Here is a 13,644-nt window from a genome sequence, read left to right on the forward strand (position 1 = left end):
CCATCTCAATCACTTCCTGTCCAAAAACTACAATAAATCAGGATTGACTATAGGTGGGCTACAAATAGCCGGTCTGACTATGAGCTAAATCGTGGCTACGCACAGCCTACACAATATAACATGTCATAGATGTGAAACCAAACACCTTGTAATCACTGTTGACTTCACTTACATGATGCAATAACATACAACTCGCAAGTTATTTTGGCAAAAACGACATGTAACCAAATGAAAGATTATTTTGGCTAAAAGTGGGTTACACATAGCCGGACTATATCGGGTCTATAGTTAACCGAGACGGTGAAATGACGGCTATTGCTTGCTGGGTATACATCTGTATGCTCTGTGACCTTTTGCCTGGCAAAAAAAGTGCCTTTTGAGTCACCTTTATTTTATATAATGTCATTTATATTACCCTTGGTGTTATATGTGATATCTTTTATCACATATAATTTTATATAATCACTTGTGACTGCAAGATATGGCCAGACGTGAAGTCTACCAATAACATTAGAGCGACAGCACTAGGAACGCCCACAAGCGTCTTCAGTACTGGCGGTGTGAATGGAAGAATGGGGGCTTAACTTGTAATTAAACGCGTTGCGTTCATATTCTGGGCTCATTTGCTTGTCTGCAGATAGTATGGTTTGCTAATAAAGTGCACAGAATTTGATCTTTTAATATCACTGTCTTAGTACATTAAGCCTGGATCTGGTTCCGACCTCCGCTTAAACTCTTACACAACAATCCAGGAAGTGGTCAGGACCTGGTCATGGACCTGTTGCACCTTTACGAGTGGATCGATGTCAAAAGTATTTTGATATTTTCGTGTGTGTTTTTATTGCTGAGTGATTATATCAGAAATAAAGCGCCGAAGAACTTTCCTCCTGGACCATGGTCTTTGCCGATTATAGGAGACATTCATCATATCGATAATAGTAAGATTCATCTTCAGTTTGCAGAGGTAAAATTCTAGTTAAATCTATTTAAATATATTCTTGTGTGAAAATAAATAAGTAAAAAAAAAAGTTGAAAACTTAAAGTCAAAACTTACTGGCGAAAATGACAGGTTTTAATTTGAAGACAAGACGCACCCTGATAATAATTAAACTGTTTTAATTAAACAATATAATATAAATTAAAATATGACGAGAAAATAAAATATCTCAGCTTTTCTGACTTTTACCTCACAATTGTGAGATGGGGGACTACCTTTTTCATTCTGACTAACGCTAAAGTTCATATGAAGCTAGTTTCCACCACAGAATAAAAAATAAAAAATGCAATTGCGAGTTTATATCACAAAAAGTAGAATTGTGAGGGGGGGAAAAAGTCACAATTATCGTTAATGTTTTATTCGGTGGCGGAAACAAGCTTCCATATGAACTTAAGCATTAGTCAGAAAGAGTAACGTAACTAGAGTTGTGAGAGTTGCCGTAACGGAATCTTTCCTATGTTTTATATGTCCCCCATATTTATATAGACCTACGGCAATTTGCAAATAATGGATACATAACGAAGGGTCCAATATTCACAGGGTCAGGGTTAGGGTAGATAATAGAAGATTATCGATAGAAGATAGAAGATAATACTTAAGTATACTCATTATTTCAGGAACTCAAGTTCTGGCAATGTTATATTTTCAGCTGGTCAGGCTGGGAATGTTAAACAGTACAGCTAAAACCAGTTAAACCAACTAGCCAGGGTTTAAATGAATAACTCTTTAACTAATAAACATGTCTGAATTAATGAATGTTTAGATTTTTTTTTCCCCCAGAATGTTGGAAAGTGTAGCTATATGGTCTATTATAATAGCCAACATTTGAAGTGGATCACAAAAAGTTCAAAGTTGTTCTAAGAATTAAGTTGTCCTATGAAGGTTTTAGGACAACTTTGATGAAAGGTTTTGATCCACTTCAAATGTTGACTACTGTAGTTTGTCACATGTTTGTGTAATTTCGACAGTTATCTTCAATTGTTGTTTTCATGACAAAAATTACTAGTTAGTGTAAATAGGCTCAAATTAACGAAGAATTGAAACCTACTATTATTTCTAAGATATGTTGATATGTTTCAGTTTGCAGAAAAATATGGCAAGATTTTCAGCCTAAGAATTTTTGGACCAAGAATTGTTGTATTGGATGGATATAAACTAGTGAAGGAGGTTTATAAACAACAGGGTGATAACCTCGCTGATCGTCCTACATTACCTTTATTTGATGACATCACTGGAGACAGAGGTCAGTTTAATATCAGAATGAAAATTGGTGGTTTAACATTTCACCATAAATTGTTAGTAATCTATTAAATGTAAAGCGTCTGTTTTGTGAACAGGTTTAATTGTTGCCAATGGCTATAAATGGAAGCATCAGAGGAGATTTGCACTCTCAACTCTTCGAAACTTCGGATTGGGAAAGAAAAGTTTAGAGCCATCCATCAGTCTTGAGTGTTGCTTTCTGAATGAAGCCATTTCAAATGAACAAGGTATTAACTGAGGTTTGTTGACTGAAAATAACTGACTGTCATTGATTGCTTGGGTAAGATCCAAGCACAGCTTTATTGAAGAATCCAAAAATCGTAGTTAAATAGCAGGCAAAGGGTCAAAACATATGCAAAACAATCCAAACCGGTAATCAGACAGGAAACTCAGGCAAAATCCACAAAACCAAGAGACAAGAACCAGAGAGAGTGCTCAGATGTGTAACATAACATTTGCAAAACATCAATGACAATGACAGAGAGAAACATGGAATTCGAAAACCTAGGCAGCTGACTTGTTGCCTTGCTGCCTTATCAGGCAATGACTTGTAAGGCAGCATTTGTGCATGAAGGCACCTCACGAAACTGATTTCAGATAGACTGAAGGCAGAGTAACAGTTTAATGATCTACAGCAAAATAGTGCAAGCTTTGGTGAGAACAAAAATATTTAATTACTACTAGGGATGCACAATATTTATCGGACAGATAAATTATTGGGGGCGATAAGGGTGAAAATGACGTAATTTTTATTGCTCTGATAAATGTAATCTGATAAAGTACTTGCTGGTAAATCAATCAATTAGTCTGATTTATCCGAGATTCATCTGCTTTCAGAGTGCAAGTGACTGCAGCTTTAAAATTGTGTCACACTCATTACGTCATCACCTTTGAACATGTCAAGGGTGAGGACTGATGTTTGCTATTATAGCTAGGCCAGAGCTACTAAAATAACAGTTTCATCAGTGCATCTTAGATTTTCTATTCTCCTGGGAGCACAAACTGCAGATTATATGAAAATTATAATATAAAAATATGAACTTAATGGTTATCAGTATCTGTATTGGAATCGGCCATGAGAAGGACTTAGTTATCGGTATCCATAGCAGCGTGAACGAGCTTGAAGAACCCTACAGCGATGAAGACCACCACAGCAGATCTGGTAAAACTGGAGACTATCCTGGCTGATCAGGTGAAACTGAAACAGAGAACAGAGAGGTTAGTGTTGGCCACATGTGCTCTGAAGAACCCTCTATGGCCATGACTGGGACAACAGGGTTTCCCAGGTTGGTCTCTGTAGTCATCTCAGGGTTGACAGGAAGGTCATGTACAACCTCTCTGGTCGTGTTGAGGCAGACAGGCAGTTCATGTATGACCTCTATGGACCTCTAAGTCTTTTATCTGGAGTCCGGGTCAAGTCTGAAGTCTTTTGTCCAAGTCAAGTCTCTGTTTTTTATCCTAGTTGTACAAACCCGATTCCAAAAAAGTTGGGACACTGTACAAATTGTGAATAAAAAAGGAATGCAATAATTTACAAATCTCATAAACTTATATTTTATTCACAATAGAATATAGATAACATATCACATGTTGAAAGTGAGACATTTTGAAATGTCATGCCAAATATTGGCTCATTTTGGATTTCATGAGAATGGAAAGCTACACATTCCAAAAAAGTTGGGACAGGTAGTAATAAGTGGGCGGAAAAGTTAAATGTACATATAAGGAACAGCTGGAGGACCAATTTGCAACTTATTAGGTCAATGGGCAACATGATTGGGTATAAAAAGAGCCTCTCAGAGTGGCAGTATCTCTCAGAAGTCAAGATGGGCAGAGGATCACCAATTCCCCCAATGCTGCGGCGAAAAATAGTGGTAATATCAGAAAGGAGTTTCTCAGAGAAAAATTGCAAAAAGAGTTTTCTCTGGGCCAAGGCGCATTTCAAATGGACTGTGGCAAAGTGGAGAACTGTTCTGTGGTCAGACGAATCAAAATTTGAAGTTCTTTTTGGAAAACTGGGACGCCATGTCATCTGGGCTAAAGAGGACAAGGACAACCCAAGTTGTTATCAGCGCTCAGTTCAGAAGTCCGCATCTCTGATGGTATGGGGTTGCATGAGTGCGTGTGGCATGGGCAGCTTACACATCTTGAAAGGCACCATCAATGCTGAAAGGTATATCTTAGTTCTAGAACAACATATGCTCCCATCCAAATGTCGTCTCTTTCAGGGAAGACCTTGCATATTCCAACATGACAATGCCAGACCACATACTGCATCATTTACAACATCATGGCTGCATAGAAGAAGGATCCGGGTACTGAAATGGCCAGCCTGCAGTCCAGATCTTTCATCCATAGAAAACATTTGGCGCATCATAAAGAGGAAGATGCGACAAAGACGACCTAAGACAGTTGAGCAACTAGAAGCCTGTATTAGACAAGAATGGGACAACATTCCTATTCATAAACTTCGTCTAAAAGCAACTTGTCTCCTCAGTCCCCAGACCTTTGCAGACTGTTATAAAAAGAAGAGGGGATGCCACACAGTGGTAAACATGGCCTTGTCCCAACTTTTTTGGAGATGTGTTGATGCCATGAAATTTAAAATCAACTTATTTTCCCCTTAAAATGATACATTTTCTCAGTTTAAACATTTGATATGTCATCTATGTTGTATTCTGAATAAAATATTGAAATTTGAAACTTCCACATCATTGCATTCTGTTTTTATTCACAATTTGTACAGTGTCCCAACTTTTTTGGAATCGGGTTTGTATTATAGACAAAATAATATGATCTTTCTATCATCTGTTTTGTTTGTAATAAAGGTCCTATGATGTAAGGGATAATGTACATCCAGCTTGTTACTTTATAATCCATTACAATGTGCAAAACAATCGTCCTGGCAACACCAGTAGTGATTTTTCAATACAGTTGCTAGTGGACGCAAGATGGCGCCAGTGAGTCACGGTTTGTTATACGGTAGTTTGTTTGTTTGTTTGTTTTACAGGGGCTTTGTTATTGACGACAGTCATTATCAGAAAATATCAAACCTCTGAATGTTTAAGTCAGTAGAAAACTGTATGCATGCTGATTGCGATATGTTAAAATATGAGCTTTAAGTAATACATGGATTAACACTATTATCACTCTTTCTCTCTCTTATGGACACACAGTAAGAAAGAGAAAAGCTGCACTATGAAAAAATGGATAAAACGAAGCACTAGGTTTAAAGTTTAGATTTTTTTGTTCATATTTTAACAGACTGGTGATCCAAAAGAGCCATGCTGCTACACCACAGTATAATAGCTAGCTGTGTGAGTTAATGTGACTAACCTTTGTGGATGCAATGTCTTCTTAAAATTTGATTACGTCATTCCGGTGCCTTTAATTGCTTTTCCACATTCTGTACCATTCTGACATGTTAATAAACCCAAATGAATGAACATATGGCACGGTGGCTCCTATCATGTTTCATGGGACTCTTATGACATTTCGGAGTTTATGCGTAATACACGGAAATACGTAATCAAATTCTATGACGAGTCCGATCTACCATGACACGTTGGAAAATATATGTGATGCCGATATTATAAAACCATTTAAACAAAACGCAATTTTTTTTATTATATCGGTAGATAAGGGTAAAAGACTTGAGTTGTTTTTAAAATATTCACAAGTCTTTTGTGCCAAGTCCAGTCAAGTCTGAAGTCATTTCAGGTCGAGTCAGAGTCAAGTCTAAAGTCTATTAAAATGCGACTCGAGTGCCACTCATGGGCTGGAGCGGGCTCTGGGCCGGACTCATGAGCTGGAGTGGGCTCTGGAACGGATTCATGGGCTGGAGCGGGCTCTGGAGCAGACTCGTGGGTTGAAGTGGGCTCTGGAGCAGACTAATGGGCTGAAGGGCAGTGTGTGGCCCAAACACACAAATTGGCCATTGCCGTAACGGAGAGTACCAAGGACAAGGGAACAAACCCTGGGACGGACAGCACAGGCATCGGCAGGCTCTTAACTTAAGTCTCAGCTGCAGTGACCATGCATCTGACCAGGAGTAACTATTTGACTTTTATATTGGAGATAGTCAATGAAGCCCCAAAAACCCAGAGTCTTAAGATCCTCCATCTCCCACGGAGGCAAAAAGTAGTCCAGGCATTCATTAAAGATTATTATTAGCTCAGTTTCATTATATTCAGCCATGGTACAAAATAACTGAGCTAATCCACCTACCTCCACCCCCTGCTGATCCTTCTTAGTGGCTGGAGGAAGAATCTGAATTCTCATACTGCTGGATTTGAAGTGATCAAGGTTTTCTGTCACAGATTGCTCTAAGACTTGGGTAAGACCAAGTGCAGCTTTATTGGAGAATCCAAAAATTGTAGTAAAATGGCATGCAAAGAGTCAAAACACGTGCAAAACAATCCAAACCGGTAATCAGACAGGAAACTAGTGATGGGACGGTTGATACCGGGGCTCCTTTGCTCCGACACAGTTTTCAAAGTACTATTGTAACACACACTGTACCGATGCTTGTATTGAAATGACAATACCACGTGATTGATGACGTTTGAACCTTCGAACGTCATGCAGTATCGGAAAGTCAGGTAGTTTGAAATAATAGGAGCTTCACCTGATGCATTAAAGGAAAATTAATTTAATCATGTTTTATTGCTGGGGTCTCAGAGACCCCGAACAGAACATAAGGGTACTTACATAACTACTCACATCAATTATGATCACATCATTGTATATTTTATATTATTGATCAATGTGTGAATCTGTTGCAGGCTACACGACACGAGTTGTGGTCTCATTGTCATAATTTAATTTAGATGCGATTAGATCAGATTAGATAGAACTGTATCCAAGACAAGAGTGATTCCATATGTCACAGACTTCCAAAGCTTTGTTTAATCACATACTTTTTCAAACCGTAGATCTGCTCCATGATTATTTGTTAGATATGGTGGAGATAAACAAGTCTGACCACCACCAGATGTCGCTAATGCACGCTGTGTTAAAAGCTTCGAGCAATGAACCGTTTTTCGGCACAATTTGATGAAAACCTCAAACGCTTCAGAAAGCCTCGGTTTCCCATCACTACAGGAAACTCAAGCAAAATCCACAAAACCAAGAGACAAGAACAAAAGAGTGTTCAGATGTGCTACATAACATTTGTAAAACCTCAGTGACAATGACAGAGAGAAACATGGTTTAAATAGGCTGAGACTAACAATGTAATGAACAACAGCTGAATGAAATCATTCATGAAAAGTCAGGGCAAAGGATTATAGGGACTGAAGTTCATGGCTAAATGGCAAAGGTCAGGGAAGGAGTGCCCTCTAGTGGTCAACCTGGGCACACCAGCTGGTGACTGTGACATTGACAGCTGCATTTGAAATTGTAAGCACAATGTGATTTACAACTTTTACTGTTCCAGGTCGACCATTTGACCCTCGCTTTCTGCTGAACAACGCTGTCTCAAATGTAATCTGTGTCCTCGTGTTTGGTAATCGATTTGAGTACAATGACCATGGCTTCCAGTCTCTGTTGAAGAACATAAGTGAAGCTATTTATCTGGAAGGAAGCATCTGGGCTCAAGTAAGTATTTTTGAATTTTAACAAGTTAACTGTGCTTTCTTTCATTGCTCATCTACTTTTTGTTTTGATTTCTTTAGCTTTATAACATGCTCCCATGGCTCATGCGGCAACTGCCTGGACCACACAAAAAAATTATTACTCTGTGGAAAGAAGTGATTAGCTTTGTTCGAGAGAAGGTGAATGCACACAAAGCGGATTATGATCCATCAAATCCTCGAGACTACATTGACTGCTTTCTTGCTGAGATGGAAAAAGTAAGACCTTTTCTGAGGGGGCGTCAGTAAGTGTGCTGGTACAGGAATGCTCTGGTAATAATAATGTATGGCTACTGAATTGAAATGCCTCTCTTTCATGTTGTTTAGCTTAAGGACGACACAGCCGCTGGGTTTGATGTGGAGAACTTGTGCATCTGTACTCTAGATCTGTTTGTAGCGGGAACTGAGACCACCTCCACAACTCTGTACTGGGGTCTTCTCTACATGATCAAATATCCTGAGATACAGGGTGAGAGATTATGTGAGGAATGACATTCATATGCACATTAAAAGTAGTACGTATACTTACATTCTCTCAAAATTTTGTATCTTCAGTCAAAGTTCAGGAGGAGATTGATCGTGTTGTGGGAGGGTCACGGCAGCCATCTTTATCAGATAAGGACAACATGCCCTTCACCAATGCTGTCATTCATGAGATACAGAGGATTGGAAATATTATCCCAATAAATTTGGCCCGGGCTACTGCGGAAGATACTCAGATAGGAAAATACTCTATTCCAAAGGTGGGCCAAGTGATGTTTAAAGCACTATAAGAATGTGAACTTAAACAGAACCTATTAGTTTAAGCACAGAAAGAGTTGTATGTATTATTTTACTCTTTTTAAGCATCTTGTGTTTCTGCAGGGCACAATAGTGACCGGCAGTTTGACATCAGTGCTGTTTGATGAGTCGGAGTGGGAGACGCCTCACTCTTTTAATCCGGGTCACTTCTTGGATGCTGAGGGCAATTTCAGGAGGAGAGATGCCTTTTTACCTTTCTCTCTAGGTATAGGCAAACTCTGTTTCCACAAAAGTAATCCAAATATATAGACAATGCTGTACAATACCCCCATGAAAAGATGATTACCCGTCATTTTCTCTGATTTTCAGGAAAGAGAGTGTGTCTTGGGGAGCAGCTGGCACGGATGGAGCTGTTCCTGTTTTTCTCCTCTCTGCTGCAGCGCTTCACTTTCTCTTCACCGGCGGGTGTGGAGCCCAAATTGGATTTTAAACTGGGGGCCACTCACTGTCCCCAGCCATATGAATTGTGCGCAGTGACACGCTAAAACAAGCAACACTCAAGTAATTTTATACATTTCAGTAATGTTTTATTTAAATCTGAAAAAAAAAGAACCCAAAATGTGCATCTCTAAAAGTTACTGGGTGCTACATGATGATCTGTTTTAGCTATTTCTTGGTTGGTTGGATGTAGACTGGCTAGTCGGTTAGTTGGTTTAGGGCTGCACAATTAATCGAATTTCTAATCGCGATTACGATTACGGATGCCACGATTTCGTAATCGTTCAAAGGCGCGATTACAAGGAAAAATATCCACTTACATTATTCTGCGTGTTTTGAACATGTTACGTTGTGAGAGGCGAATCACGACTACATAATGTAAAAGGTCTAACCCAGCATAAAAAAGCTACCAGTGACGTAAGTGTACGCTGATGGGAAACACCAGGGCCCGCCATTTTTTAAAAAGCCGTGTACACAGCCTAGTGTTGTCAAAATATTGATATTTCCATATGTATCGATACTAAAATATCTGAAACGATACCAGTCTTCTTTCTGCAGTATCGATACACCGATACCAGCTGCGTGTTCTCGCTCTCCTCTCTGACAGCGAGTTGCGACGCACGCGCCTCCTCTCATTCACATAAAGCACAGACACATAATGAAGCCGCCTTTGACATACAAGTGCCAAAATAACCTCCTTTTCGCGGTTTATTAATGGTCAAATACACTCAGAAGCAATATCAAAATGCCCATCTTGGTGAGTATTAATGTGAAACAGTTCAGGAAGAATGTGTCCGTGTGTTCGTCAGGTCTTAAAGGGACAGTAGCCGAATAAACGTACCGCTCTCTATGTTGTTATTGTTAATCAACAGACAAAGAGAAAATCACTTAGGCCTACTGCTCTTGACTGATTAACTTCTGTAACTTTAATCAGTTAATCTGTATTTAATTTTTATAATGAAGATTATCCAATTTTATTTTACATTTGATTAGCCTACTTTGTTTTTTATTCAGTTTCTTACCTGATTACTACAGTTAGACCTACCTGAAAATAGAAAGCAGTCTATTTAATTTCTATCTTTATTCTATTGTCTTTGTGCTATAGTTAGTAATTTGTTCATTTGTTCTTATTTTATTACTGTTTACTTGTCTTTTTTAAATTCAATTTACCATTTGAAATCAAGCTTCCTTGTGCTGTGTGTAATATACTGCAACAAAATTACCCCATTGTAAAAACAAATACATTGAGTTAGCAAATATTTGTGAGATAATTGTAATGGTAACTGATCAACATTTATATATGAGAAAAGCTTAAAAGCTTTATCATAAAAAGTGATCTCTTCAGAAGAAATTTTTGACTAATAATAAATAAAAAATAATAATAAAAATATCTATATGACAGTATTGTTTTTTATTATATCGATGTTAGAAATTCCAGTATCGTGACAACACCAGCCTATATATTTACTCCACAAACTAACTCTACAAACATGGAAAAGAGTGATAGATGGACCTCTCAACCTTTCGCTGAGGAGAAAATCCAGCGTGACTTTGAACAGACCAAGCAAAACATGATTATTCTTTCAAACAATGATATAAAGCTATTCAAAACATCATTCAATGTAAATTGTGATAATCGTCATTAATAATCGCAATTACAATTTCAAGGAATTAATCGACAATTATGATTTGTCATAATCGTGCAGCCCTAAGTTGGTTTGTATAATTTTTTTTTTTTTTTTAACAAATAAATCACCATTGGAAGCAAAAAGGATCATTACCATGAGTAATAAAGGGAAAAATCATGATGTGTCCTACTGTGATAAACTTCTAAAGACTGATTTAATTAAATGTGATTGTAAGTAATAAATAAATAATGAATAATACATATGGTAGTATTATACATTTTTCTAATGTGCAAGAATAACAAAGTTTAGTAACAGAGACAGAACTTTTGTGTGTCAATTTTCGATGTGTATGGGCAGGAAATTTTTTTTTTTTTTTTTTTTTTTTTTTTTTTTATAAACACCCTACACTCATACACCCTACACACAAACAACCGCCCCCAACCCCCCCCCCTTGGGGTATTTTATACCCATACAAATAATAAGTAACTGCCAGATAACGATCATCTGCTTTTTCCCGACATGGTTAACATTAGGTGTGTTATCTTAACTAATAACATTTATTAATTAGCTTATAACGCCCACATTTAATGTTACAGAAAAAAAGTTCAATGATCCATCAGATCCTGTAGGTCGGTTAGTACAGTTTACTGCTGAACAACTCATTTTGTTGGTGTTAAATAACAAAGAAATCGAAAATTAACAGTTAGTTAATACATCTTCAATCTCCCCTCGAAGCTCCGACAGTCCTCAAACAAGCTGTCAATCAACTTCGAATCATGACGACACGCCCCGTTTTTATAGCATCAAATTGCTAGCTAAAATCTAAATCATCACAAAAACTAACAATTGAATATATATCTGTGTGATAACAACTACCTTAAATGACCAAAACCATCTTTCAGAAAGTTTTATTTGAAGCAGAATTTATTTTTAAGTTTTCACTGAAGTCTCATTCGACTGCATTGAGAGGGCGGGGTTTATGACCTGTACTGCATCCAGCCTCCAGGGGGCGATCAAAGAGCCCGCAGCTTCACTTTTCAGGACTTATGAGACACACCCGATACGCACGCTGTATTCAAGCTATTCTACATTGTTTGTATTTTGGTATTACTATATTTTTTTAAATGGTGCGTAAGTGTGCATGTCGCGGATGTCTTAATCGCCAAAAACAGCCACGGCGACGTAAAAGTGCATTACCAATGCCGACAGATGAAAGGATTCACTTTTACTCTTTCCCGGTAAACGATCCAGAGCGACTAAAGCTATGGCTGCTATGTAGAATAGCTTGAATACAGCGTGCGTCTCCCTCAGACTGTAAACGAAGCTCGGGCGCACCAGATAATACGTCAGCAGCGTCACTACGGAGTCGTGAACGCGGATTGACAACGGACCCGGAAGAGAAGACAATGCTGAATAAAGTAGTAGTTTTTGCTATTTTTGGACCAAAATGTATTTTCGATGCTTCAACAAATTCTAACTAACCCACTGATGTCACATGGACTACTTTGATGATATTTTTATTACATTTCTGGACATGGACAGCATACCGTACATACATTTTCAATGGAGGGACAGAAAGCTCTCGGACTAAATCTAAAATATCTTAAACTGTGTTTAAGATGAACGGAGGTCTTACGGGTTTTGGAACGACATGAGGGTGAGTCATTAATGACATAATTTTCATTTTTGGGTGAACTAACCCTTTAATGCCTTAAAATAGTTTGAATGTAAACCTTGCCTCATTTAATATACACTGATCAATGAATATCCAAATTAGCCCCGCTTGCACTCGCTCATGCTCACTTGGAGAGTCTAGTGTTGCTATAGTGATGAGCAATTTGTTTGTGTTGTGGATATTTAAGAAAAAAGCTTGCTTCGCTTCATATATTCAGTTTAATTTCTGAAGCTTAAATTGTGTTTTAAATTATGAATCGGTAAATGCCTTTGCAAAACGGTCTGAATCCACTTGCATTCGTTTGGACAGCTCTCTCACTGAAGCGATTTCTCAGTAAAACAGACAGTATTGAGAGAACAAGCAGCTGTTTTCCTCTGTGAACATGCGCTAAATGGATGTTTGACAATTTTGTTGCTTTTTCGAGTTCAGATTTAAAAAAACATTTATCCATTACATTAATCCTGCAGGCGCCCGTGCCGTGCCTTCTCCATACATTAAATAAATGTGACCTGATCCAGCAAAATGAGTCACAGTGACCCACATTTCAAAATTGAGATTTTGGTATCAATGGAAATATGAGACAATAAGCTTTAAAATGATATCCTAGTCAAAGTCATACCTTGAATGACGTGCAGTGGTGTTCTGAAATGAGAAGGCACATTTTTTTTTTTTTATAAATCAATGTAAATTCATGTGCATTACTCTTAAAGTTGACACATCTTCCTTGTTAAATGAAGATTACTTTACAGTACATCAAAAAAAAAAAAAGAAAAAAAAAAGAAACAAGAACAAACAACAAAAAGAAACAAGAAACAAATACAATTCTATTTTGTAATTTTACATTAACAATGTAATGTTCTATTTATCAAAACCAAGTCAATCTCAAGTTACAAGTTAGTGTTTTGAGTATTTCTACATTCATTCCAAAATAATAACTAAAGGCAATAATAATTTAAACAATATATTTTATTTGTGTATTGCGGTTTTTTTTAATTGTCAACCTAGGATTATCATCAGTCATGCTCCGTAAACACCGTCTGTCACAGACACGAATTGTATTTTTAATTTCACCAAGCTGATTGCACTAAAAACCCCGCAGTCATCATGTTTTCAGTCCATTTCAAGTTTGATTTTGAAATGACATATTAAAGCGGTGATATTGATCTGTTTACTTACTTTTCTATTAGTCTTCAGATTGAGGCCATCATTTGT

General features: G+C 37.6%; 1 protein-coding gene across 1 annotated transcript; it reads left to right on the top strand.

Moving 5' to 3' along the window:
- The first annotated feature begins 533 nt into the window (after positions 1 to 533).
- LOC125277851 (cytochrome P450 2J4-like) lies at positions 534 to 11,015 on the top strand. Its single transcript, XM_048206387.1, has 9 exons — positions 534 to 964; positions 2,078 to 2,240; positions 2,335 to 2,484; positions 7,695 to 7,855; positions 7,933 to 8,109; positions 8,218 to 8,359; positions 8,446 to 8,633; positions 8,755 to 8,896; positions 9,001 to 11,015. The coding sequence occupies exons 1-9, from the start codon at positions 773 to 775 to the stop codon at positions 9,174 to 9,176; spliced, it is 1,491 nt and encodes a 496-aa protein (XP_048062344.1). The 5' UTR covers positions 534 to 772; the 3' UTR covers positions 9,177 to 11,015.
- The last annotated feature ends 2,629 nt before the right edge of the window (positions 11,016 to 13,644 follow it).

The sequence above is a fragment of the Megalobrama amblycephala genome, linkage group LG11 (genome assembly GCF_018812025.1).
Source record: "Megalobrama amblycephala isolate DHTTF-2021 linkage group LG11, ASM1881202v1, whole genome shotgun sequence".
Taxonomy (NCBI): domain Eukaryota; kingdom Metazoa; phylum Chordata; class Actinopteri; order Cypriniformes; family Xenocyprididae; genus Megalobrama; species Megalobrama amblycephala.

Bases quoted from the DNA above. Each gene is read 5' to 3' on its own strand.
- LOC125277851 (XM_048206387.1), top strand. From the start codon at position 773: ATGGACCTGTTGCACCTTTACGAGTGGATCGATGTCAAAAGTATTTTG. The intron at 2,241-2,334 runs GTCAGTTTAATA...TTTTGTGAACAG, and splicing joins TGACATCACTGGAGACAGAG to GTTTAATTGTTGCCAATGGC. The intron at 2,485-7,694 runs GTATTAACTGAG...TTACTGTTCCAG, and splicing joins AGCCATTTCAAATGAACAAG to GTCGACCATTTGACCCTCGC.